We start from the raw sequence: 24,088 nt of genomic DNA, 5'->3' as shown, positions 1-24,088 counted from the left end.
GAAGCTCAAAGGTTAAATTTTCCCAGTACTAAATAAGACAACTTATAACTTAAATTCTGCCATGAATCCTCTAGGAAATGAATAGAATCCTCTTGTATTACAAATAAGCCTAATAATAAATTTTTGCTTTGGAGAGTGTACTTTTTCCTATAAAAAGAGGGGCTAATTATAAAACCTCCTGGCAAACTATAAGATGGTTTAAAAGGCCACTGTTCCCCATTATTGATTTGGCTTCTACTTATTTCCTTATTTTTACTGTATACCGACAACTAATACAAAGGTAATGTTTGTGACACCTTAATTCCAACAAAGGAATGTCATTACAGGTGCTGGCTAATTTAAAGGCTGGAAAAAATACTGACGTGATGTATATGAAACTGGTCTTCTAAAAGTGAGGTTCCCCTACCCCCATGCTTCTCGGGCACTCTGTTAAGCTTTGAATAATCAGTTTGGTAAGGCAGAAAATATACAAGCTTTGCTCAGGCACCATTTATCATGTGTATGGATTTGGCAAGTAAACTGAGTCTCACCATTCTCACCTGTAAAACAGATGGCCCTAAAATTGACCTTGCACAGCTGCTGTGAAGACCTGAGGTCAAGTATAGGAAACATCTGACACATACTTTGGTCTAGCTCAGTAAGTGGTTGCTAGAAGAATTTTAACATGCCAGGGATTTTTACTTGATTAAAAAATAAATAAAAGGGTCACAATTAATTACTTCATTCTTCAAGACTTCCTCATATCAGCAGCAAATTCACACTTATTAAACACACTGTAAATTTGGTTGGCTATAAAATGCCCATTGACTGCTGTTCACACACAGCATACAGAGGTGTTGTCTAGCTGGAGGGCAGCATACAGCTTAAATGTGTATTGTCACACATTTAAGCATGTGTGACAATAAAGACCTGCATCTTCAAATACAGACATGCCTCTTTGAACAAAGAGAGTGTGTGTTTGGGAGAGAGCAATTGGTACAAGTAGGCAAAAATTAGTATAATAAAAAAATGTTAAGAGGCCAGTATCTCAAACTGATCTTACAATTTAGCCAATTGAACAAAGATAGCATATGTACAAATAATTTTGTTACACAGCAAGTTATGGATGGAGTAATAGTAATAAGAGTTACCAAATCTTATTGTTGGGAAAAAATTTACTCAAGGAGTAAGTTTTGTTTTTTTAGTGATTCACAGTTGTGTTCACAGCTGGTAGGACACCTGGAATCCACAGTAACCTTTATATCATGAAACACTGAGGTATAGTATTGAACTCTACCATATTAAAGAGAAGGGGTTTAATGAGCAGAAAATATGATTAAAATTCTCAGCCATGCTAAAACAAAAAAGGGTGATGTTCTTAGTGTTTTGAGAACTGCCAACATGTTTTGTTGTCTGTGAACACCACTTTCCTAGAAACCATAGTCCTTCCTAATTATAGATGGATTAAGGTTTGGGTGAATCTGGATGTACGATTTTATTTTTCTCAGAGCTCTTTGCTGGAGAGATCCAGAAGACAGAATTCACAAAATCGTGAAACCCTGGTTCTGTCATTGAATTGACCTGTCTCTTAAGTTCCCTCTGGAATTGAATTTTTCTTCCCTCCACTCTCTTTGGGCAAGGTTTTGCTTCTCATTTTCAGGACTTAGCCTCTTAGGCTCCAATCTCAAAATCTGCTTGCAGGAATAGAGTTAGCACTCACTTACACTGAGACATAAATAAGCTCTCATTTAAATGGGTAAAGGACCTCTAATCCTGGGTGCACCCTAATTTACCAACTTCCTTAATTTTCTAATCAATTTGCTCTCTCCCTGTGTCTGTGTGTGGGTCTCTCTCTTATTAATTAGAAAGTCATAGACACTAAACCTAAAAAAACCTTTTAAACATTCACTAAGGCCCACGGGGGAGAAAATAGGAAAACGAAAGTCACCCTTTACCTTTGCACTCAGAAATAACCACAGATAACCATGGAGTGTTTATTACTTCCACTTTTTTCTTTATAGACTTTCTTTAAAAGGAAGAGGTATTTTTTAACTTTTTTAATCTTTAGAGAGAGGGGAAAAGAGGAAGACACGGAGAGAAACATCAATGTGATATATATATATCACAACAATCAGTTGCCTCTTGCACTCCAACTGGGGACCTGGCTGGCAACCCAGGCATGTGCCCTGACTGGGAATTGAACCAGTGACCTTTCAGTTCACAGGCTGGCACTCAATCCTCTGAATCACATCAGCCATGGCTCTTTATAGACTTTTACTCATTATGGGAAAATTTCATTCAGGAAATTAAGATAGTAAGATATCTAGAACTATACTATTCAAGACAGCTACACATTTCCTAGGCATATGGCATTATTTTTATTTAGGCACTGATTTAAAAATAACTATAAAAGTCTAGTTTAAGAAGAGCTGTTTTGGTTGTAGATGTTTAGCCATTGCTAAGATGACCCAAACCTCATGTGTCTTTGTAGACCAGGCTCATGGTTGTACAAACCAAATCACAAACTCCTTAGTAAGACCCCAAGTATCCGAGTGCTCCTCACTCTGGTCATTCCTAGCTCTTTATCATCATGTCCTGGTTCTCACCACACAGCTCAAATCAAGAAAAGGCACTACATGGAATTGCTAACAATACATTTTCAGATTAAATTTGTGGACACATTAAAAATATTATCAGCTATTTAAAGGCCAGCATTGTTTTGGGGTGGTGTTGATAGGCATTAGAAAACAGCCAGAGAAGAACTGTATTTTTCTGAACTGTTACTATCTTGGTTTACAAACACAACTTTAATTTGTTACATGAGATAACATATGTGAAAATGCCTAGTGTGGTACCAGCATCTGGTGAGTACTTGGTAATTTTCTTTTTTTTCTCCTAGGAGAGATTGTTCAACTACCTTGACACACACACACACACCCTCCCTAATGGAGAACAAGGGCTTTGATAGGCCAGGTATGTGGTGATCTTGGGCAAATTTTGTAACCTGTCCCAGCCTCAATCTTCTCATTGATAACACGAGAGGTAAGAATATCTACTAGGCCAGACTATTGTGAAGATTCATGCTTGATCTTTGAAAGGTGCTCAATAAATAGTAGGAAGTTACTTTAATAATGGCCAGAATTCAGAGATTAAGTTTTTCAAATGCTTTCACTCATTAAGAATGTGATTTCTGATTGCCTTTGGTAACTTCATCTATGTTAAGAAACATATAAGAAAATTAACATATAAAAATTAAGAAACTCAGAAATGATGGGGCAATATGTGTGGAAGAGGATTTTTCTGCAAACAATTATGTCAGCTAACTCAATGTAATAATTTAATTTTTCTGATATGTTCCAATTGATACCTCAGCTGACTAAAGATTTGCAAAGATCCCAGTGGCTGCTGTGCCAATGAGTGTCATGAACCTGTGAATCTGGGATAGGTGAGCCTACAGCTTGGTGTGACTTCTGTTGATGCTATAACATTTGCCCATCTTCCCACTTTTTAATGGGGTAGGGGTGTTAAGCTTGAAACATCAAATGTTTTTGCACACAGGCATATAGACTTTGACACAGAATCAATCCATGACACAGTAGGCATAACTGCCATGTTCTACATAAGGAAATCAGGGCTTAGAGATGTTAAATTGACCTGCCCAAGGCTTAAAATCTGGCTAACTGTGGAGTTGGAACTTAAGCCTGTATCTGTATACATGGTATATCTGTATACATGGCTGTCTCCCATGTGTATTGGTAGGACTTTTCTAGGGTCATTTCACTTAATTTTTTTTTTTTTACTGTTATTCTATGTCACCTCACTTTAAATTAGCAACAGCCCTGTGAGGCAGATACTATTCTTCCAATCTTACAAATGAGAAATCTTAAGTCTGGAGACAAAGTAATCTTCCTAAAGATATTCAGCTAATAAATGTTACAACCAGTTTATCAGATGTTTCTCTCTCAACAGTCAGAACCTATTTGGTGGCCAGTCATTGAATATCTAGGAACTCTGACCAATACTCTTCTTTACTATGAAGCAAACAATTTAAAGAGGGGAGAATAAGAACTACAGGCTGCTTAGTAAGGAAACTATCACTATTCTCATGGTACTGCCAAACTATGCCTGTGCTGCATGTGCCCTTCCCTGCATCTATCAGGCCAGGTCTGCAACTGCCTTGGAGCTTCAGGGCTTCCTGCTCAGTTACATGGTGAGGCCCAGGCAGAGAGTGGAAGAAAAGTGTTGCAATTCCTGTCCTGAACTTATGGATTCATGGCTAGCAGTGATGCAGGTGCAACTACTCACATTAGAAACTTGACTGCCAGGTGGGCTGGGATGGGGGTAAAAGGCAGAAAACTTGAACAACAATTAAAAATAAACAAACAAACAAGAAACCCCAAAAGTTGACTGCCTATTTACATAAACATTTTAAACTAAAAATATCCAAAACAACACTGAAAGGTGTTCCAAATATGGTTCCAGTAGAGCAATAGTGTTCAGACGTCCTGAGTTTGATTCAGTTCATCTGGGGTAGGGCCTGAGAACTGGCGTTTATAACAAGTTCCCAGGGTCTGCGGTTCTAGGAGCCTGGGAACCACACTCGGTGCCACCAGAACAGAGAGACTCTCTGCAGTAGGACACTGCTGCCCTCACACTCACTGTAGTTCCTTGTCTCTCAGCATGTTGCTAGTAATAATAGTTCAGGACACATGAGTACAGCTTGGCTTCTATGAAGAATAAAGGTATATTACAATAAAGTGACATGAGACCAGGGTAAATATTTTTAGTCTAATAAAGAAATGTGCTTTATTAGTGGAGATAAACAAAGCAGAGAGTGACTTAGGTTGTTTTCCAAATACCCTTGCAAATAAACATATTGTTTCAATATTCATAGCATATTAATACTCATTCAGTTTCTCCTTTCTATGGTAGAAATGGAGGAAATCAGCAAGAATGGGAAGCAATAGGTTCCTAAAAACAAGGGAGTGCCTAAAGAGGCCATCTCCACCTACCTGAATATTTCCTAAAAGCTAAAATAAGACCAAAACAACTTTTTAATTTTCTATCCCTGAAATGCTTCTGCCATTTAATTTAATAACAATTTTTTTTAATTTGAAAAGGTGAATGTGTTTGTACTTAATGCTTCTCTATGAATAAATATCTAATTTCAAATGCTACCACATTTACACATGTTTAAAGAGAGTAGAGGCAGAAATATCTGATTACATTCTCATATTTATCACCCTTGAGGGCATAGCAAAGCCTTTTTTCCAATTAAATACTGTCTTCTAGCGAAGAGTTAACCACCCTGAGAGACTGTTTTCACCACTTGCACACCTGTGGCTCACCAGGACCTGTTAAGCTTTCTTATATTTCAGGGAATGCAAATTGTAACTGTTAAGTAATTTCATTAAGGAAATTTAAGGATTAACGGTTTCCGTATAGGGGCAAAAACAACTGCCATAGTAAAAAGAAAACACAAGAAGTTCTTGCTGGTTCAGCTGAAAAAGCAGGATGAATACAAAAGGTAAAGCTCTAACCACAAACAGCTATTCAATACTAACCTTAAATGCCAGTGTAAATAGAGAGAGAGTATCCAGAACTGTGAGGCACACCTCAGTAGCAATATTGGCTTCAAGTAATGACTGGTGAAGAACATCTGCGTCTGAGTGGCCATAGCCTGCATGAATTATAACACCAGGTTACTGCCAGGTGGCTGCAGACAGAGAGGCTGGCAGTGTGGTAGAGTCACAGTCAACTTTTGATTATTAATAGAAGGCTTACTTTTTTTGTGGGGGGGGAAGGGGTTGGTAGTTAATAAAGTTTCTATTCATATTCTAATTATTTTTAACCTTACAAGTAATAGCAAACATTTATTGTGTGCTTGCTATTTACCAGCCACAATTCTATGAAATTTACAGGTATTGCTTCATTTAATCCCTCAACAGCCCTATGAAATACGTACATTATTAGACCCTCTTTGCAGATGAGGAAAGAGAGGCACAGAAAGACTAAACAACTTGCTTTAAGTCATACAGTTAGTAAACAGTGGAGCTAGGACGGCACCTGGATGGGAGTCACTCAATCTAGCCACTTGGCTGAGCTGTTAGGACAGTGAGAATGGTGAAGCAGGTTGAGATTTCCAGAGCTTCCCACACAGAAAGAGGCAGCAGCACGGCACAGGAGTTAAGAAGATAAGCCAAGGGTCACGCTGCTGGTTACTGAATCCAGCCTGGCCACCTACTAGCTGTGTGACCGAGGGCAAGTCATTTGACCTCTTTATACCTCATTTTCCTCATTTGGAGAAGGGGGATAATAATAGTATCTACCTCAGAGGCTGTATTGAATATTAAATCATTAATATTTGTGAAGCTCCTAAAACAGTATCTTGTATATCATGAATGCTACATACCAGGTAAGTCTTAAGTCAATAATGTAAAGAGCTGTAATATCAGCAAGAATAATGAATGATAATCAAGAATTGACTGTACTTCTAATAATATTCTACTTGCTTTAATAAGAGCACAAAAGCCAATATGTCACATAGAAATGTTTAAGAAAAGGAAAGAACCTGAAGTATCATAATTTAAGTACAAACTGGTATCTTCTTATGTGGCTGTAAAATCAATTTAGTACTAAGAAAAATGTAGCTTGACATACAAATTGAAATGTTAAATTATGAAATGGTATGCATTAGCAAAAATATACATATGGATGCAAAGATATTACAGTATTGATCTAGATTACAAAGAATGATGACATAATAATAAAACACTATATAATGTCTTCCTCCAAGGAGCAAAACCAAATCAACACTTACTATGCAGGTAATTTTCTTAATACTCCAGAGAGGAGGACATTTTGTACATAGATCATGAAAATGAAGTAAAGAAAACACAGAGAATTTTCTTGAGGCCAGAAGTGGGGAAAAAACAGAAACTCCACTCTAAATTTCTTATTTAGGTCACTGCATCATACTATCTATTATTAGGACAAAAGAAAGTAATTAGTATGAATCTGTCTATTCTAATAAATGTCAGTTACAGGAGGATTTTTAAAAGGCTACAAAAAAGCTGCTTTTGTCAGTTGCTTTTTAAAATATGATAAGAACCCTATTATGTGTTTTCATACAATTTTGCGTGGCTTTTAAAAGGTGGTTCTAAAGCTCTGTGTTTGTGGACTGTGGATTTTCACACTGTAACAGAGTCCATGTACAAGGGTACATAATGAATGCTACATATTTTAGTAACACACGTAACACATTTGATATCATGCCAGTTCTCTTTCTTTTTACTTCAGCTTTTTTTGGTAAAAAAAAATCTCCTAGAGGAACAAAAGATGGATACTTTTGGTACTAATATTCATTGTACTGCCTTTGTAAGCCAAGACATTTCCTCATTCAGTGAGGTTTGTTTGGTAAGATACAGAGACAACGAGAGGAAAACAGATTTATGATTACTGTTACACTGAACATAAACTGGGGCAAGGGGCAAAAAAATATATACCTTTTATCAGACCAACCAAAACTATCACTCAGGTGGAAGGACCCTTTACTGAGGGTACCCATTTACACCAAATTTAAAGTTTTAAGAGGCTGGGTTAATTTGTAACAATGAACTTGCTTTGGCGATTATTTTCATTCTTTCTCTGAATGAAATTGCCCTTTCTTTCTCTCTTTTTTTTAAGGTGGAGATATAATATTCAAATGGTATGTTATTATTTACATTTAGACTTAAATTTTACAGAAAAGTAGTAATCACACTAAAAATAAGGGCACATTGTTACATTGTTTCATTGATGTATTCCCCCAAATGCACTGTTACAATTATTTTGTAAAAGTCATCATTTTTAATGGAATTTATTGGTGTCCTTTCTCTTTCTAGATAACTAGTGGCAAAGTGTACCAAGGTTATTATTCTAGATAAGGTGGCTTACACACTGAGAGTCCCCACAGAATTTACCTGATTTTGGAAATACTGGTGAAATGCAAAACTTTTATTTCTAAATCAAGAAAACATGTCTGAGAATCAAGGAAATGTGGCTTTATAGCATTTTAATTACTATCTTGAATACAGACATTTAAAGCTACAAGCCTACTTCACCTATTTTAAAATATATATTGTGCTTGTGTAAACTTTTGAAAAATATTAATTTTACTTCAGAGAATACATGCATTCTCTACATTTTTCATATTAATTCAGTAGTATGTACAATAAAGGAATGTAATTATCACCTATATTAACTTTCTTACTCTTGATTCATAGACATGAAAGAATTTTGGAGTGAGATGGGGTTGTACAAGACATCTCTTTCAACTCCTTATACCATGGGTCAGCAACCCAGATAACAGCCCCACTGGGTCCTTGACCAGTCTGTTTTCACAACTCTAGCTGCATGTGCCTGCACTAGCTAATGGGCGTTTCGGGTAGAATATGCCTCCCCACATTAACCTGAAATCTAATTCTCTGCAACTTAATCCAGTGATCTTAAACTCTTACACTGAATTATATGAAATACAGGTTTTCTTCAAGCATATTTACCTCTTGGCTGTTTTTTCCCATACTAGTGGGAAATATGAATTACCATGCAAATTAATTTACTATATTCCTAGATAATGCATAACATCAAAATAATACAAGGTGTTATGTTATATTTTTTGGAAATGTATCATTTATTTGCAAACCATTTCCCCCTCATAACTTGGTTTATATAAAATATTCTGCATGTTGCCATTTCTCAACATGTCACTTGGCACAGATCTCTTCTAATGATACACAGTGGGTGCACTTTACAGTAAATATAAGTCATTGTCTTAATGTTTTAAACATTTACTTTTCATATAATTCCTGGGCAATGACCCAAACAACAAGCCTCTATCCTCTGAGTGATTTTGAAATGAATAAAACTACTGGCAATGGGGAGAACTGTCATTTTCATTATTTCCTATTAAAATCTGAGAGTACAGATAGGTCCCTGCTAGAGTACTCTGTGTAGTGCATATGAGGTTTTTTCCCATGTTCTATTAATGGGTGATGGGGATGGTATATAGCTTAACCCACAATGGATTAAGTTCCTTACAGTCCTCTGCTGCGCCCTGCCGGTCAAGATGAGGTCTGACCAAGCCTTTCCTATGGGGACAGAAGAGAAAATAAAAAAGGTAGGGGACTCTTCCTATTTTGATTCTTCTAAAAAATAAATTCATTTTAGAGTCTGGCATCCCAGAAAATATCTCATATATTGGATCTATGTCATATTGGTTGACCTAACAAGGTAGTGTATTCATAGTTAAATAGAAATTTTTTGAAAGAGACGTATACGGCTATAAATTTCCCATAAAATGTCTAGATACAGATGTAAATAATCATGTGGGTACAAATACATACATATAATCACACACATACATGCATACATACAGTATACACTCCTTTTCCTGTGGTTTTTGGCTCAGTTGACGATTTGAAGCTCAAAATGATAGCAAAGGGAAGGGCTGAAGCCACCCAAATATACATAATGGGAATTAGAGCTGTAAATTAAAACTGAGTTCTAGGGGAAGATGCAAGGACTATGAGACATCAAGAGCAATTTGAAATGGTCGGGAAATGTAGAAACACAGGAGAAGGCTAAGAGTCAGCTGTGTACTGTTTATGGGGAAGGCAGAAGGAGAAACTTTGACTGAGGACAGTGCCACAGAAAACTGACTAAAGAAAAAAAAAAAAACTCCAGGATGAAGGAGGAGAAAGGCAAAAAGGATGGGTTCCCTGTGTAGGTAGCAGGAATATAGAATGGAAATCAACCATGCAAACAATATAGTTGTTTTTTTTTTTCAGTGTATGGTTGCTTCTGATGTATCCCCTGCTGGGAACTGGCCCCTGCTGGGAACTGGCCTGCAACCCAGGCATGTGCCCTGATGGGGAATTGAACCTCGAACTTTTGGTTCACAGGCCCGTGCTCAATCCACTGAGTTACACCAGCCAGAGCTAATAATATAGTTTTTGGCAGTGGAACATAGTCAGCTGTCTCTCTCCTCCAATTCAAGCTGCCACCACAAAATCCATTTGCAGTGGGAAGGGCTGCTGCATATCTTAGTGGACTAAGGTTATTAATTTGGCTGTTGCTCATTTATTTTATTTTTTCTTTGTTTTCTGTGTTTCCTAAATAAATATCCTAGGAGGTGGGGGGGCTTGGTCTACTTATTTTTTTTTAAGTGCTTTCAATTTTAAGCATTTGTGTCAATTGATAGTGAGATCGTTCCTGTGTTACAAATTATCTGGGCTAAGGCAGGTCCTGTGTTACAAATTATCTGGCTGGCTAAGGCAATGTAGCAGCTTAGTGGGAGTTTAATTTGTTTGTTAATTAGGGAATGAAAACAAAAAATAACAAAACTCCTTATTTTGTTTGTTTCAACTTTGTCTGCAGAACTAGAAAAAGCCCTAACAGAGAAGATGTTGAAAAATCAGGTATGTTAGCCTTAGATGTGTCACTGATATACACTTTACAGCTAAGTACACAACTTAGAACTAGCATTTGCAAGCTACCAATTCAGTATGTGGGTGACATAATATTGATTTAAATTAATCCTAGAATTTTATGAAGAGAGACTATGCCCATTACCTTTAATGTTGTTGGGGTGGAAGAATGGGAAGCTGCTGTGTTTTGATTCCTCAGCTTTCTTATCCCGAACTATAGTGGATCCTTGAATAACATGAGTTTGGACTGTGTGGGTTCACTTACAGGCAGATTTTTTTTCAATAAATACTGTAAATGTATTTTCTTTGCTTATGATTTTAATATTGATAACATTTCCTTTCTCTAGATAACCTATGCAAGAATACAGTACATATGACACTTAACATAAGAAACATGCATTAATCAACTGTTTGTGTTACTGATAAGGCTCCCAGTCAACCGTGGGCAATTAGCAGTTAAATCTGGGGGTCACAAGTTATATGTGGATTTCTTACTGCAAGGGTAGTTGGTGGTCCTAGCCCCTGTGTTGTTCAAGGGTCAACTGTATTACTAACTTAATTTATGGGAATATTGTCTTTACCCTTGGCCTACATTAAAAAAAAGGTATAGAAATCACAGTGAATGGAGTTCTTATGATTAGTAATGATGAGGAGATATTAATAATCATGTATTTAGGACATTACTTAAAATGAGAACAACTAATTGTCTAGACAGAACAATAACTACTATGCCATGCGTGGAGAAAATGTGGAACAATTAGAGAACACACCACTAAGAGAAATGGTATTTATCATAAATGATCACATTAGTTTTCAAAGTGCTGCAGGTTGATATCTTTTAGGCTTTCTGCTCTGAGAAACCCTTAAGAAGATGAAACACTTAAATTTTAGGAATAGCACACGATGCCACATCCCCTCTGGTGACTGAAAAAAGTCAATTAAAAATATGCACCCACATTTTTTTCATTTGCACCCACATTTTTATAGAATCTCTACTGTGAAGTTAGAAAGCACCAAGGTTAGGAAGGCAAGATGAACAAAAGGTCTCGATATGCAAGTGAAGCAGCCTCGTAAAGCAGACTTCAACCTGATTAAATCTTACCATTGTCTACAGAAATTCCAAGCACACTTGATATCTTTCTCACACTGAAAACACAGAAAAAGTCACTTTGTTATTGGCTTTTCCACACCCTCACAAATTGATTCATGGGCTTTATGTTTTCACAACAGTTTAACACACATTATAAGCATGAATGTCAGAATGTGGACTATGGTCAATTACATGCATGGGATCGGGGCGAAGAAGTCTGTCCCAGATGTTCTCAGAAGTTGCAAGGGGAAAATCAATGAGAATTTGGTGTCAGGCAATCCAAATATTAAATTAAAAATATCAGAGACTGTTTGGCTAGCGATCAAACCTGCCAAATTTTGTTTTAAAAATACCAAGCAGAGAAGTTGGGACAAAAGGTCTAACACTTTAGTTCTGGTATTGTAGTTGACTATGGTCCACATTATGTCACTCTCCTCCAAGGAAGGGAACTGCGCCATGAGCTCTTCATCCTTCTTGCTTTGAGCTGGAAAAAAAGTCAAGTTGGTGAAGTGGTGTGGTGTGGCCTGGGCCTCTCCCTTCTGAGATGTCACATGAGATGGCTGGCTGTTATGATGGTATGTCATGGGACTTACTGTGGTTAAAAGTGAGAGAGTTATCCAGGCTGCCCAGCTGCTGCAATCTGGCATGCATCATTCCTGTTCTGATATGGGAAACAGGCAATGTCTGAGACTTTCGATCATGAACTATGGGTCCCAACCCTTCCTGGTTCCTGCAACATGAGTGAAATGGAATAGAAGCAAAAGTTAGACTTGTTACACTGCAGAGAAACAGGGAGTGTTAGTGAGAAGAGGACACAGCAGAGAGGAGACTGGCCACATGGGGACCAAGCATAGGAGCCTGTCTGTGAGCCAGAGACATACAGGCAGCAAAGCACTGGTGATGACACAGAAGCAAAGACAAAGCTAAAGCAGAGAACTTTTCAGGTTTAGAAAATACTTTAGAGATGCAACTTAAAAAAAAAGTTGAGCATCAGTCCAATGTGGTGCTAAAGTTAGCATTTTGACAACTGCCAAACCACCACACATCTTTTTGAATTATATATGTTCTTAAAGAGCAAAAATTGTTTCATTAAAATAATGCATTGGAAGAAACAGAACAAACATGCAATGGAAGGGATTATATGAAGCAGTTTTAACACCTTTATTCTTACCCAGGCAGGAAGGAGAAGAGCCATACACTTTGTTAAACTTGTCAGCAGTCAAGTAAAGGAAATAGAAAAGTGATCTGGGTTAGCAATCAAACAGCTAACTTCCTATCATGTACCACCACCAGAGCAGATGAAAAATGAGGCCAGTGCTAGAAAAATACCTGTCCCCATCCCTTGGCCAACCAAATCCTCCTGTGTTATTTATCGTGTGAGCATGCATGAAATACCATCTGGCAACATGCTGCTGGCTGTTTTTTAAGTGACACAATGAGAAGGCGTAGTATTCATAAAACGGAATCACTATAAATGGCAAACTCTGACGATGTTTGAATTATCATTCAGAATCTTTTTCACATGCAGCAAAGACCATGACATTTTTCTATAAAGCATGCCATGACTTTCCATAGCACACATAACAAAGAAACATCATCCTCTACTTCCACTTTCCTATGCTCATCTATTTTTAAGATGGTCAAGGGATGTATAATTTTATGTGCAAATATATATAATGTGCTTATAAAGATGGAAGATTTTCTTTTAGAAAATTAAATGTATAGCCATTAAAAAATGAATTAAGTTTCACAAAACCCAATTTTAAAATATTTTGTTGGAGCAGAAAACTTCAGCTTCCCACATATACCATGTTCAGCACTGTGGCATTTTATTCTATTTTGCACATTTTCCAAATGCCATCTTGTGACATAGGTGACCATTACTGCAAGAAGGGTGTAAAGCTTGCCCAGTTCAGTGTATTTCTATTACAAACACACTGTTTGCCCATCTTGACAGGACAAAGTCAAAGGAAACATACCCTATAAGAATACCTTGTGTATACTTGTATTTGGTACTCAAAATCTCAAATGTAAAAATTACTGACGAAAATAAAAAATTAAGATCAGATAACTATAAGTGCCACCACATTTCATTAAAAATAGAAAATATTAATAGGAGGAAAGCGTAAAACAGACTTTCTAAATTTGCTCTTTTTAAAAGAAAACATATACTTTTATTTAACATAAACTGTAATTCTGAAAATTTCTCAAATAGCCCAAGAAAAGAACAATATTAACATAAAAGGCAAAATCTTCACATTCAAACAGAAAGTGTATTAAAAACCTCTTCTATTTCATTGCTATAAAACAAAATTATAGGTAAGAGAAAATCTCAATTACAACTAAGTGAAGTTTTTCTTAAAACCAATGTTTACTTATAATTACAGTATTAAAAACAATAGCATTAGAAAAATATATCTAGACCAGGACCCCATAAATACATTATCACAGAATACACAACATGGAAAAAAAACAAACACAGACACACTAAATGGCTACAGAGTGGGAGTAGGTACTTGATGAGGACATGATATGCTCTGGGGAAATACCTCCAAAGAAGGAGCTGCTTGGGTGCCCATCAGCAATGAGTTTTTAACTCTCCTCAAACTCAATGCGGGATCAAAAGTATATTGTGGGACAGGGCAGTGTGGATTTATGATACTCCTCAAAGAGTTCTGGTCAGATAAAAACAAAGTGCATGGATAGATTACTTAGAAGTGGAGGAGAAAAAGCTAAATTTTAGAGGTTTTGTATAAGTCCAAACTTGAGATGGACTAAAAACATTCTTTCATTCAGGAAGAAGAAAATGGTTAGATGAGAAATTAGTATCTCTGTAGTTGGGAGGTAAAATGGGTAAAAATAAACTTTCAAAGTACAATAGGGAAAGAGAAATAATTGGGGAGGGAGAAAAGAGCCAGAAGACACATCAAGAGGGAGAGAAGAGAAAGAGAAGACAGAAGGTACAGATCATGAGGAAGAATTTAGAAGCAAGGAAGGGTAGAAGTGTAGCAACAGGCCACAAAGGAAGATCTTTCCATGAGATATGCACGAGACAAAAAAAGACAGGATTCTAGACAAAAGATGCTAACAAATTTTATGGTAGCAATCCAAAGACATGCCAACTGTCTTCATGGCTGTTTATGAGAATTCCAACTGCCAATCACTGCAGATGACAATTGCCCCACATATAGATCCAAGTAATATGAAAAATGACACAACACTTTAAAGATAAAATCCCCACAGTACCTGGCTATATAGCGTTTCCCCATGTACTGGAACTGGTGCAAGCAGACTCTACAGACAGGATGAAGGGTTATTAGGGAAACATGAAGATAAAATTATTTTCAATGCATTGTTTTATATAAACCCATGAATAATAAAATAATACATTCAATAAATTCTTATTAGCTCCTTCTGGTTTTCATAAATTCTCTGGAAGGCCCCTCTAAACCAAGAGAAAATTACTTCCATGCAAAGAAGGCCCTATATTATGTGTCTGTCAGTACTGTGGTAGGCAGTTAAAGCCACACAGAAGAAAGGCCTAGGAATCATAGGACCGTCCATCCACTCAGGTTTTAGACATTGACTCTAGGCAGTTTGCCTTGGAAACCACAAGGGAAACCATATGCACTGCTGCACTATTCTGAGATGCTTATTCATCTTCATTCAAATCTATTTAATAAGGAGTTCTCTCTTTTGACTTAAGTAAAAAGACTGGTCCCTTACAGACATCAAGTATGTAGTTTCCTGTTTTGTTTTAGAGTATCTATAACATTGACTTCTTTTTGGGTAAAAACCAACCAACCAACCAAACAAACAAACAAACCCAGCATATATTTAATAAGAGGCAGTTAAAATAATGTCCAGTAAGTTCTTCTGATGCTGAATCTCACCTCACCATGTGACATCTCCCACTTTTAACTCAGTAGAGAGAACAATCATGAGACTATGAACTGAAAGCACAAAGCTCAGAACACCACAGGTTTCCACCTGAGTTTGTGCAAATATATTTGGCAGCAATGACCCCACTAACAAATATAAAGCTACTTATAGTTATGATTTACCCAATGACTGTGAACAATCACAGTACTACAGAAATATTTTTTTTACTGCAGAAACAATAATGAGTTTGACTATGAGGTGTTACCTGAGAACCTGCTGGGGTTTTTTATGGAGTTTACTTAATATGTATATTTTTCAAAAATCCAAAAAATTCTGAATTTGGAAATTCATCTGGCCCCAGCAGTTTTGGGTAATGGATTATAGATTCTAAAACCAATGAGCTTAAAGGAAATAAGAAACTTAAATTGAAGAAGTAAAATAATACAGGTAACATGTAAAATTTTACTTATAGCAATTTTTCCATCTCAGTTTCTGCATCTACTTCAATTAAGTTAGATTTAACTTAGACATGCAGGATCCACCCAATTCAGCTAATACATTTTCTGTTATTTTATTAAAATGGCTTGTATACATAAGTAGTTACCTCTCATAACAATTTAAGGTTGGTCACTGACTGCTAAGTCATAAGCTCCTGAGAGCAGGTGCTGGTCCAGGAAAAACAGCTTAACAGTAGCTATGGATGTGAATATACTACCTTCCTGGTTCAACCACATAGTATTCTTCATATCTCTTGACTATCCAAGAAAAATCAAGAGGCAATTAGCAAAACAAAACTACTCACTCAGATATTGTAAAAAAATCCATAAGTTCAGATGTTGAAGCCTTATTCCAATATGTAAACAAAGCATCTAGAAAGTAAACATTTATCCGGTCAGAATCATGATGCATCTTCTGTACATTATAACATGAGATCTTTCATTGTAGCCCTCCAAACCCTGCTCCCTTTTATAGCTAATGAAAGGACAAACCACAGTGACCAATCTATATTGGATAACAAATACAATGGTCTTATTCAATTTAAAGAAGCTACATTTGAACATCTGAACTTTTATTTTGTCATATAGCATCTAGTGCTATATAATACATATTTAACATAAATAATGTGCATTTTTTAGTTATATTAATTTTATTTATTTATTTTTTAATTTTATTTAGTTATTTTTCAAGTACAGTTTTTTGTCTATTTCTCCCATCCCAGCCCCCTCCCCGCCCCATGTTCCCCACCTCCCTCCCATTTCCATCCCCCTTAGTTCTCGTCCCTGTGTCCTTCCTATTTGTTCCTCCAAATCCCTCCCCCCTTTTCCCTTTAAATTCCCTTCCCTCTCCCCTCTGGTCACTGTCCCCTTGTTCTCTATTTCAGTGTCTTTGTTTTTATTCTGCTTGCTTGTCTGTTTTGTTGTTTAGCTTCCTGTTAAAGGTGAGATCATATGGTATTTCTTTCAACCCATGGCTTATTTCACTCAGCATACTGTTTTCCAGTTCCATCCATGTTGTTGCAAAGGGTAGTAGCTCCTTCTTTCTGTATGCTGCATAGAATTCCATTGTGTATATAACATAAATAATGTGCTTTTAAATGGACTAGAATATTCAAAGAATAAAAGTGGGCATAAAATTTAAAGTCAGGTTCTCTCTTTTCCTACTGGTGAGGGATTCTGTAATAGGTAATCTGTTGAAAAGTCCTGCATGTGCATAATTACTCCCTTCCTGACACATATGCACGCATGCATGCACATACTCCAAAATGGAAGCATGAATTCTACACACACTGTTTTGCACTTTTGAGTTTTAATTCAACAATGCAGCTTAGCTCTCTCTCAATCTTTTTCAAGCTCCATGGATGCACTATTTACTGATAGACATTTGTTTTACTCCTGATCTTTTGCTACTATGAATTATGCTTTGATGAACATCCTTTTACCTGGGTCTTTGCACACCTGTCCAACTACGTCTATAGGATAAATTCTTGAAGTGAAACAGTTGTGTCAAATGGTATGTACATTTAAAATTTTCACAGATATGGCCAAACAGCTCTCCAAACAAGCAGTGTGGGAGTGCCTGCTTCCCCACATGATGAAAAACTCACATTTGCTCTTCATCAAGATGATGTGGCGTATTTGTAGTTAAAGCAAATCCTACAAGTTTATTTACAGGAAGAATGTTCTGTGTAGGACCCTTAACCATTTAGCACACTGCACAACTCTTGTTATCACTTCATAAACATTTTTGCATTCATATAGTATTTTACACTGAGGTTGAGAAACAGGCAAAGAGATTTCTATCAGAGAAAAAGTCACTGACTTTGGAGGCCTGAGGTTGAGTGAGAAGGTAGCTGCAGAGGTCCTTCTGGCTTGTGAAGATGCACAGCCACAAACCTTTACTCTATGCTGTCAAGAATGGTGCCATACGGGGAAGCCAGGGGGTATATACCAAGAATCTGTTATGTGTGGGCATTGTGCTAGGTGGTCTCATGATGTCACATATAGCATGCCATTGAATTCTCACCAAAATCAGAAACAGAGAGTTTCAATTTACAGAGAAGCTAATGAAGGCTCAGGGAAGTTAAATAATTCTCCAAGTTAAAAGCCTAAGAATCATGGTGGAATGGTGATTTAAATGAAGCACACCTAATTTTTGAAGCCACATTTAGCCTATTAGGCCACTAAAAAGGATGGTTTAGGGAATTTTCCATTTTTTAGGGACTCTGAGTTTAGATTCCAAACAGACAAACTCTGTTACTTGAGGCTGGTCATCCAGGTGTGCTGAGAACCCAGGGAGCAAATGAATGCTGGTGGGCTTTCTGGGTCAACTTATAGACATCTGTGGTCACCCCAGCCCAGGCCAGATAGATCCAGCCAGACAGTGGCCATCTAAGAGGCACCAAGTTGGCCATTCCTTACTTGGAGCTCAGGCTACTTGCCTAAAATGAGGGGAAAAATGAGCTATTCTCTATGAAGAAGTGAGGCACGGAGGGTAAAGGCCCAGTGTGTACAAGGTCCTCATTAAATGTGGGATACAGGAAAAGGTAGCCACAGAGTTACACAATCAAGTTTGGCATCTGTCTGGTAAACTAGGCTGAAGGCAACTTCTCTACTCCATCCCATGCACAAAAATCCATTCTAGTTAGGTATCAGAATTTAAATGTGAAAATTTAAATAACATAACCTTTAAAGAAAATATAAGAAAATACTTCATGATCCTGTGAATTGGCAAAGATTTCTTAAACATGACAAGCAAATAATTCTAATTATGGAGAAAAAATTAATAAGTTCTGGTAATTTTTTTAAAGTTATAAAACTCTTTTGAAGAGGTAGTTGTAGTCTTGAAATATGTGCACAACCTTCTGAAGGGCTGACTTTAAAGGATAACTTTCACATGGATGTAAAATTCCTGATATTTGTCTTTAAAAAGCAGTATGTTCTAGTTATAAACCATATTTATTATTTGAAACTTAAAATATTTTTTAAAAACTTTCAATAAAGTAAACAGGATCATAATGATGGCTTTAAGTCACTACCATAATGTAAAGTATAATGTAAAGTTTAGAACTTCTGACTTAATGGAAAGAATTTCAATTTTATAAACCAAATATCAGAAAAATTGTCCAGTGCTTAGGCATTTGGTCATCATCATTCAAAGAAAATCCTGTTTGTTGGTTCTTTTTTGTAAATAAGTATTTTAAAGTAACAGACTGACAGAAGACTAAAATAACCTGTTCCTGAAGCACTTTCAGGATAGGTATGCTGCTCCTAACATCTCAGTCATAAGGTTGGGCTGTTTTGCTGCTAAAAGGGAAACTCAATATAAAAGAAACACTATTTGCAGGCAGAAATACCTTCAAGAGTGCTCAATGACCACACCCACTGTCTCCAGGCACAGGCAGCACAAGAGGTCTTCAGGTTCTCAAAAAAATGGCACTTTTGTTTTCAAAAGTGACTTCATTTTCACTCATTTGACCTTAACAAAACTCACAGTACACTTTCTAATTTTTTTCAGGGAAAATAAGAAAAGATTTTTGACCAAAAATAGGAAATGAGACAATTAATTGTACCATGGCATAATTTCACATGACTGGTTATATCACAAAACCAGAGTTGGAAGTGTCCTGTTATGGATGTTTATATGCTTTATGTGGTACCGATAAAGCACTAATGATTATGGTCCTTTCTACTGAAAAATGTGGTTGTCAAACCCTTAATCAAAAACTTGGTCTACTATGGCACTACTATATCCATTAGAAAATAAAAATAACACACTTTGCTTCCAGTTAAAGCCAGGGATGTCATATGTTCTACACAGAAGAGATGCTGAGGTTCTCCAACACTGTATTTTCTAATTCAAGAAAAAGACTAATAAAGTTATGCAAGTTATCAGTAAGTTTGTTTAGAGAAATGAAATTTAAAACAAAATCAAAAGCTACTTTATCTGTGTCTGCCTCCTTTAGTTAACATGGTAGGTCTGAGTTTAATATAAATTTAGAAAATAGGCCCATTCACATTTTAGAACTCATTTTCTAGATTATAATAATTAATAGCTACTTTTCCAAATTAAAATTTTTATCTCTACTTCATTTAAAAAATTAACATATTTTTAAAACAAGGAAGAAAAGCCCCTTTAAATCTTTATAGTCCTTCAACCAATTATAATTTTAAAACAATAAACCAAATACTGAAACGAGGAAAGTAAAACAGATATCTTTACTTTTACCTACCATCAGACATGCTTTTTAAGATGTAGAGGAAACACATCAGCAGGCTCTTAATCTCAGATTGGTCAAGTTTGTCACAACGGACCACAGAGTTTCCCAAAGTGCCACTTTGTTGGTGCTAAAAAAGGAAATATAGGTGGATTTCTCTTCTTCAATGACAGGTAAAAGAAAATTAGATTCTATTTCCCTTGGAAGAAAAACATTCTTAGAATTGAGTCCAATCATTCAAATTGGAAAGTATAAATAATTTATAGATAAACTATAAGCACGCCTTCACCGAATATACACAAGCTGTTTCACAGAAGCTCTGGCTTGTCTTCTGTGCATACTTTCCTATGGGACAAGCCAGAAGGCACAAACCTTTCAAACTGGGTAACTATTGTTTTAGTTACCAGCTTAGTTCTGAACTGTCAAGTAATACCTCATGCAGAAAAGTATGTGTGCTGGGATCAAACACAGAAATGATGATTCAGAAGACACAGTAGAACCAACCATATCCTTAGGAAAACATCAGTGGCTGAAACAGCAAATGAAATCTATGGTGCTTCTGAGTACCAGTCACAAAATCCTGTAGCTGAGTCACTGTCATTCAGTTACATCATGTGGTGAAAACAATGGGCAGGTGCCCTACAGGGACAATTAGGAACACCTCAGCACAGCATTGCCAAAGACCCTAAACTGATGAGGTCATTCCATCATCTACTTAGTTCAAACAGCAAACGTCAGAAAGCTCAGGGTGCAGGGTGAGGGCAGTTTTGCCACTACAGAGCAGGTTCACACATTCAAAAGGTTAACTTAAAAAAAAATACAGAACAAGAATCTCATCTCATAATAAAAACACAAGACATTTAAAAATCCAAAGTTATATTTTCAACTGAGATCAGGGAAAAATTCTCTCTCCTTCAAGGGATTAGAGGCCAATTGGAAAAAAAAAGATATAATAAACAGGTTTAATAACACCTGTGAATATTTGTATTTAAAGAACAAATACAGAAGCAATTAGTGGCAAAACTGGTGCAGATGCATCACTGGGCTCACGCACTTCATCAGAGCCACTAGGAGAACTCAGCACTTCCTGCAGCGGGAGGGAAGGTGCAGCATGCAATGTTTCCTCTGGCAAAGTTGGAATTGTTAGAAGGGAAAAATCCATGGTGACCCGGTTTTTCCTGGCTGACTGGCAGCTCTCCTCCTCATCAGCACTGTGTATGACACAAGCAGAGTGCCTTCTGAGCATCTTCTCCCTCTATACATGAAGGCATGTCAGGGTCAAGGGAAAAGTTCAACATGTCATGACATACACCCACACTGTGATATACACAACTTAAAAGAACTGGCAGTTAAGGATAATCATGTCAATGACAGCCATGGAAAAGTATGATAAACCTGGTACCGAGGAAGGACATTGTCTGTATTTCTGAGTGTTATATTCCTAATATATCCCTAAATGGTTCACCTGTTTATTCATATATGTGCTTGCCTATACCTTGAAATAAATTAGGACAACAGTGTCAAAGTGAGACCAACATGTCATGGTTCCAGGTTTAAATCCAAGCCTTTTCCATTCCCACAAAGTGCCAAATAATCTGAGCCTCAGTTATTTCAAGACAGAAGGTTAAATATGAAGAAGATTTGTTGGACTAGGGTTGGAGGCACAATGAGAACAGAATGATTTCAAATAAAGCTTTATCCCTAAATCATCTGTGTGCTCAATTAATCTTTTCTGTAACTGGCTTTGGACCCTATGCCCATTTGTGTGGATAGCTATGTTATAAATGGTGTTTTCCAGCATACAGACCACAGGGATTTTAAATGAGTGGCATTTTTATTTCCCTAGCTGTCCAACCTGCCACTCAAACTGTAAACACTGCCCTGATCTGGAATTCTGGAAATAAGAATCAGGGGGTTTCAGGGAATGGGCCCCATCCTTAGTTAATACCCTGATTATCTACCCCAGGTTAACTGAATTTTTTTTAAGGCCACACAACGAACACTAGAACATGAAGCATGTTTACTTTTGGCTAAATCTATTTATTAAAAGAAACACAAGTTATATGAAAAAAATTTTACCTTATCCAGGGAATTGCTTTTCTCACTGTTTTTTTCTGGAAGGCTATTCCCCGAATCTGTGCTTATGAGGGATCCTCTTGAATCAGCGTTTCTCACACTGTTGATATTTGGAGTTGAAGTTGTATATGGAGAAGCTACAGGGAAATTAAGCCAAGATCAAAGATTAGGTGAGAGAACAAAATAAAGGTAAGCACTAGATTAAAAAAAATTACTTTCATAGCACTTATTTTTTCTGTTAAGAATTTGGTTCAAGCATTGCATTTAATCACCCAGTGAGTAGTTAAAAATAAACTTTAATAAAAAACATTTAGATGTAGCTACCAATTAACTTATAAGAAACCACTTTGCTAAAATTAAAGGAGCACACACTATTTCTGAAAGGGATAGAAAGAAGACTTAAATTTTTTAAAAGGTAAAAGCACCTACAACTATTAAATAAAAAAATTAAACCATACAACAAACCTGCAGTATTCAAACTGTATGCTGAGGTGCCCTAGAAAACTCAAAAGGAGTATCATGGGATATTTTACATTTTCAAGGAAAACACAATGATACTTGACATTTGTTGGAAACTGCAGTTTCAACATTAGATTGTGCTACATTTCTTTTGATGGTGTCATATCTTTGTGAAACTGGGCATATGGTGGTTGCTATGATATAAAGTTGGGCAAAAAACCAATGTGGAACAAAATGAGAAGGGCTGCGAGCAACCTGATTCCAAATTGGAAAAGCCAATATGTATACACATTCCATTACTAAGAATTCTGGTTATTAAAAAATAAAATACAAGTGTTTTTCTTTAAATGAACAAACCTTTCAAATGCCTCCCAAGTTATTAGACTATAAGTACATAAGTTATTTGGCTCTAAATACCAAATAAACAGACCTGACAGGTGTTACTTTTGGCCTGGGGACTCCATGAAAAAACTGCTGGGACAATGAGTGATGTGAACTGAGTTTGGGAAGCTCTGCAATAAGCAGTTACAAGTAGAAAGGAAATCTAACACAGACATAAAATGTGTGACATCTGTGAATAAACAGCATTTGAAGGCAAAAATCAGTGCCTACCCTAGTACTATGGAATTTTTCAACGTAACAGATTTACTTCCTGCTTACATAAGATGTACGTAAATCATGTGATTAAAAATGACTCGCAGACTTGTACATTTTGTACTGAACCAAAACACATGCCTCCAACAGAGAGGCCTGGCTGGTTGTGCAGATGACACAGGACGACTTTGGCATGTGCTGTAGCAAGCTGCAAGCACAGCCTCCCACACCTAAGCTGAAGGTGCCTTTACCTGGCACCTCACAACAGAATAGGCTGGCCATTTTCAGGTTTCAGCATGCAAATTAGCTGCCATGGGCCAAGATACTTCTAAATTAATCCCTTCCCCTACCTAATATTCAGGTTTATCAACCACTATCCCTGAAACCATTCAGTGTATTAAAACCAAGAAAAAAAGAGCCAGAGGAATTGGAAAATGTAACTGAAGGATGGAACATATAAGCCATTGGCCACATGCTGCATTCCCCAGAACAGAAACTACATGATTGACTGTCACAAGGACCAGGTGAAAACCCTATGAAAAAACTATGAGCTTTTTTTCTATACCTGGAAAAGAAATACATATTATGAGCAAATTATAATTATCTAATTATCTATAACTATCTCCTAATAATCATGGACTTCATATTTAATGTAGAACACAGAGCTCAAGAAAAAGAGGTTCTTTAGTAAAATGTGATCCTAAATGCTCAGGACTGTAGGCTCAATTCCAAAACTATGGGCCCAATCCAAGGCAAACAGATGGACATGCAATAAATCAAAATCAACACACTTAGTAGAATTAATGTTCCTATATATTGTGTGGGTTT

The 24,088-nt window shown here is 36.7% G+C and overlaps 1 protein-coding gene across 12 annotated transcripts in view; it reads right to left on the bottom strand.

The window, feature by feature from the left end:
* DOCK9 (dedicator of cytokinesis 9) overlaps positions 1–24,088 on the bottom strand; it is a 377,316-nt gene that overhangs the window by 57,462 nt on the left and 295,766 nt on the right. For 5 of the 12 annotated variants that reach the window (XM_053665376.1, XM_037151681.2, XM_053665380.1 and 2 more), the window contains exons 34-39: positions 22,211–22,344; positions 20,147–20,261; positions 16,220–16,286; positions 14,782–14,829; positions 12,129–12,265; positions 5,544–5,659 (exon numbers count right to left, since the gene is read on the bottom strand). In XM_053665376.1, the coding sequence (XP_053521351.1) occupies positions 5,544–5,659; positions 12,129–12,265; positions 14,782–14,829; positions 16,220–16,286; positions 20,147–20,261; positions 22,211–22,344 (617 nt within the window). Of the gene's footprint in view, positions 1–5,543; positions 5,660–11,547; positions 11,592–12,128; positions 12,266–14,781; positions 14,830–16,219; positions 16,287–20,146; positions 20,262–22,210; positions 22,345–24,088 lie in introns of all 12 variants that reach the window. The other 7 variants (XM_053665379.1, XM_037151685.2, XM_037151684.2 and 4 more) reach the window with 2 other exon arrangements.

The sequence above is a fragment of the Artibeus jamaicensis genome, unplaced genomic scaffold (genome assembly GCF_021234435.1).
Source record: "Artibeus jamaicensis isolate MK-2021 breed Jamaican fruit bat unplaced genomic scaffold, CSHL_Jam_final contig_410, whole genome shotgun sequence".
NCBI lineage: Eukaryota > Metazoa > Chordata > Mammalia > Chiroptera > Phyllostomidae > Artibeus > Artibeus jamaicensis.
This window is presented reverse-complemented; position numbering and strand designations above follow the sequence as displayed.